General features: G+C 32.1%; 1 protein-coding gene across 1 annotated transcript; it reads left to right on the top strand.

Annotated features, from left to right (window-relative positions):
• Positions 1-1,750: 1,750 nt before the first annotated feature.
• LOC103503939 (jacalin-related lectin 19-like) lies at positions 1,751-2,746 on the top strand. The gene is made up of 2 exons (XM_008468330.3): positions 1,751-2,149; positions 2,240-2,746. Exons 1-2 carry the CDS (start codon positions 1,907-1,909, stop codon positions 2,507-2,509), a joined length of 513 nt encoding a protein of 170 aa, XP_008466552.2. The 5' UTR covers positions 1,751-1,906; the 3' UTR covers positions 2,510-2,746.
• Positions 2,747-3,759: the final 1,013 nt, after the last annotated feature.

The following is a 3,759-nucleotide window of genomic DNA, read 5'->3' as shown; positions in this document are numbered from 1 at the left end:
TATCCTTCATGGGATATCAACACTATCTTCTAGAGAACCACGTGTGGCATAGAAATAGGTTACATGATGAAAAAGTAAAGCGGGCTCCTCCAGTGGTGATGAATGAACATGAAATCTTAGAACAACTAGATCAATTGGAATTTCCAATTACGACTAAACATCGTTTAGTAAAGGATAAGAAAAGAAAGAGAGCTCTTAATTGGACAAAAAGAATTATTTTTTTAAACTTCCTTACTAGTCGAGACTACTGTTGCATCATAAACTTGACATAATTGCATATTGAGAAGAATGTTTGTGAGAATTTGGTTGGTACATTTTTGAATATCAAAGGAAAAACCAAGGATATCACAAATGCTCGGTTGGACCTACAAGATCTGAAGATAAGAAAGGATTTAAACCTTATAGAAGTTGATAACCGATTGGTCAAGCCACATACGAGCTACACATTGACTAGCAGCAAGCGAGTTGAGTTTTGCAAAGTTCTTAAAATTGGTTAAGTTTCCCGATGGGAAGAAGTGTGTTTGGCACTAATGTATTTTCACGTGAATATATATAATCATTGTCAAATTGATTTCAGGTTATAAAATTGCGTGAGACTGAAAATCTATCTCACAATTTCTTTTCACTTGCGATAGGACCATCATTTCACGTTCGTTGTTATAGTGGATGCATTGTGGGTGGGCTGAGATTTCACACGTCAGAACATGATTCGCGATGCACTACACAAAACAGTGTTGTGATGGTAATTGGTGAAAGCAATGCAAGTGGAAGTGGCGATTACATCCTACATTCTATTTAACTTTCCACATGGAGGTTGGTCATAATCAATCTCATGGACACTATCTATCATATGACCATTTATAAACAACATAAATGACACATATTTGCCTATCATTTCCTTGTTGGTTTGAATTTTACTTTGAATGCCTGAGCGTCTTCTTCATATTAGTACTTGTCGTTCTTCATATTCTCACATCTTCTTGTTTGTGTTATCTTCATCTCCTCTTCCACAATTTTTTCCTTCTTTGTCATTTCTCATTTTTTCGTGCCATATCATTTCTTGTGCTATATTCTTTTTCTTTTTTCATTATCAGGCGGTACTGTGTCCTTCTTAACTTCTTCTTTCACTACAAATCTAAACAATCGTTTAGGAAGATCATTTACATTTTGTATCCTCTCACAGTACGTCAATAGTTTCTAAGTTAGTAAGGAAATTGAATATTGGAGAAGAAGTGAGAAATTATTACATAACTCATATGGAAACATTATAGGGGTTTTGAGTAGGATTTATTTTGATCCTACTAAAATTAGGATATGAATTTCCTAATCTCTAGTAGGCTATGATCAAATTTGATATTATCTTTACTTTTTTGCCTTATTTGCTCTTTGTACTAATTTAATATTAATAATAAGTCTAAAATGGTCAAAAAATCAAGTTTTCTAAAAAAAAAAATTTAAAACATATATATAATAAATAAAAAATTAATTATACATTTTTCTTAGAAGTAAATAATTAAGAAAATGATAGAAAAGAAAAATATTGAAATTAGTTTTTTTAATGGTAGGAAAGAAAAAAAAAATGATAGAAAGGTTGGTCAAGTATAATGATAAGGTTTATGATTATGACCCATCTTTTTTTTTTTTTTTTTTTTTTGTTTCCTTTAAAAAACTTGGGTGAGTTATGAACTTGCCCGACTGAAGGAGATTATAAAAATGAAAAAATAACATTATTTTGATAATTTGTTTGGAAATAACATTACTTTGATAATGTTTTAAAAACAAGAATATTTTAATAAAACACCCGTCATGTTGTGGTTCCCAATCACATGGCCGATTCATTAATATTTTGTCAGAAGGACTTTTAATTGTAAACCATAGTTCAACGGGTTTTGAGGCAGCGCGATTAATGGGCGGAATTAAAGAAGCAAAAAAAGGAGAGGGATGTGTGAAAACCTTGTCGTTTAAACCAAAAGGAAGTAGCAGTGGTGGGAGCGATTGGGATGACGGTGTTTATTGTAACATCAAAACGTTGGAAATTCAATTTGGAGGAAGGTGTATTGATGCCATTCGGTTCCAATATGAAGACAAATATGGTAATTCAGTTACGCCTCAAAAACATGGTGGAAATGAAGGCAAACGAATCATTCAGGTAATATTACCTTTTCCCTCCTCCTCCTCCTCCTCCTCCTCCTTTCTACACTTGTTCAATAAAGCTTGATTTATAAGCTTAAAAATGCAGGTTAGATTGAATTGTCCAGATGAGTATCTTATTTCAATTCACGGGTACCATGGCGACATATACGATCGATTTGGGAATCCAACCCACGTGATTCGGTCGTTAACTTTCGAAACCAATGAACAAAGTTTAGGTCCGTATGGGATTGAAGAGGGAATCAAGTTTTCGTTCCCAACCACTGGACTCATCAAGATTGTTGGATTCCATGGCAGGTCTGGCTGGTTTCTTGATGCAATTGGATTCCACTACCTTCCCATATCCATTTCAAAATGAATATGCATACACACTCTCTTTTATATATACATATTTTTTCTTGTTTTTGTTTCAATTCAAGTCTCTGATGTGTACCAAAACATTTTTAGAAATTTCTTGAAATTGGCTTTGTAATAAATTTGCATCATATTGCTAAATCTATCGTAAAAACCATAAACCTTATCATTATAATGTTTGTTGAAAAGTAGAATTTTTTAATATTTTTTACCTATAACTTCCCCTGCTTCTCCCTTTCTCTCTCCTCTACATCTTCTTGAACAAATCAGAAGTGCTCCACGTTTTAATGAAAAATAGTTCAATTTAATTTATGTGTTAATGATTGACTACATCCATGAAAAGATTAAATTCTTACTTTATGTGTTATCTGAGTTGATCATCTTGTATACCATAAATGGACTTCAAAACAAGTGCAAATATTATATAGGTATTTCAAATTGTATAATTAAAAAAAAAAAAAAATCTTCATGCACAAAATGTATCAAGTATCAATTAAGTTGCCAATTTTTTAGTGTCAAGAAGAAATTTCATTTAGTTCGTAAATAACTATCAAATTTTAAATATTATTTTATCAATAATAAACGTTAAGAATTTAAATACTTGACATAAGTCAACTAATCTTATATATTTGTCATCTATAACATATATATCAAATAAATTTCAACTTCGCATTTATATTTAGTAAAATATATCTCTTATTCTTGATACGTGAGTACTTGAAATTTTTAAAAACATTAAGTAAATTTTGTTGTAGTGCATTGGTACTTGAGCACAAAAGCTCAAAAGGTTGAAACAATCACTACACAGAAATTGAGATTTACCCACATATCAAACCATCGGGTGATTATCCGAAAGGCGTCAGCAAAAAGTCTTCTTTTGCATTTTAATTTAGATAGTCGGCTATATGGTCGGGAGAACTCTGTTGGAAGAACCAATGCTGACACATGTTATAGCAACAGTCGAGAGAAGCTTAGAATCGTCGACGACGTTCTGTTTAATTGGAAGAGGACAACTGTCGATAAATTGATATGACGTCTGCACACTATAGAGTACTCTGTACAATTTTAGTCGATATCAAGAGTTCTTGCCGACTCCCATTGTCCGTTCTTGTAGTATCCCCAACGCCGACATCAAGATATCATCAATTTTTGTCAATGACATTAATGAAGGCCTCGACAATTCATTTGTTTTTTTTTTTCTTTTGTAAATTTAAATCTGATAAAAACTCGTAATTCAAATAAGCCCGTAACACA

This window comes from Cucumis melo, chromosome 4, assembly GCF_025177605.1.
Source record: "Cucumis melo cultivar AY chromosome 4, USDA_Cmelo_AY_1.0, whole genome shotgun sequence".
NCBI lineage: Eukaryota > Viridiplantae > Streptophyta > Magnoliopsida > Cucurbitales > Cucurbitaceae > Cucumis > Cucumis melo.
This window is presented reverse-complemented; position numbering and strand designations above follow the sequence as displayed.

Coding starts and splice junctions, on each gene's coding strand:
- LOC103503939 (XM_008468330.3), top strand. CDS start 1,907: ATGGGCGGAATTAAAGAAGCAAAAAAAGGAGAGGGATGTGTGAAAACC. Junction 2,150..2,239: donor AAGGCAAACGAATCATTCAG/GTAATATTACCT, acceptor TTAAAAATGCAG/GTTAGATTGAATTGTCCAGA.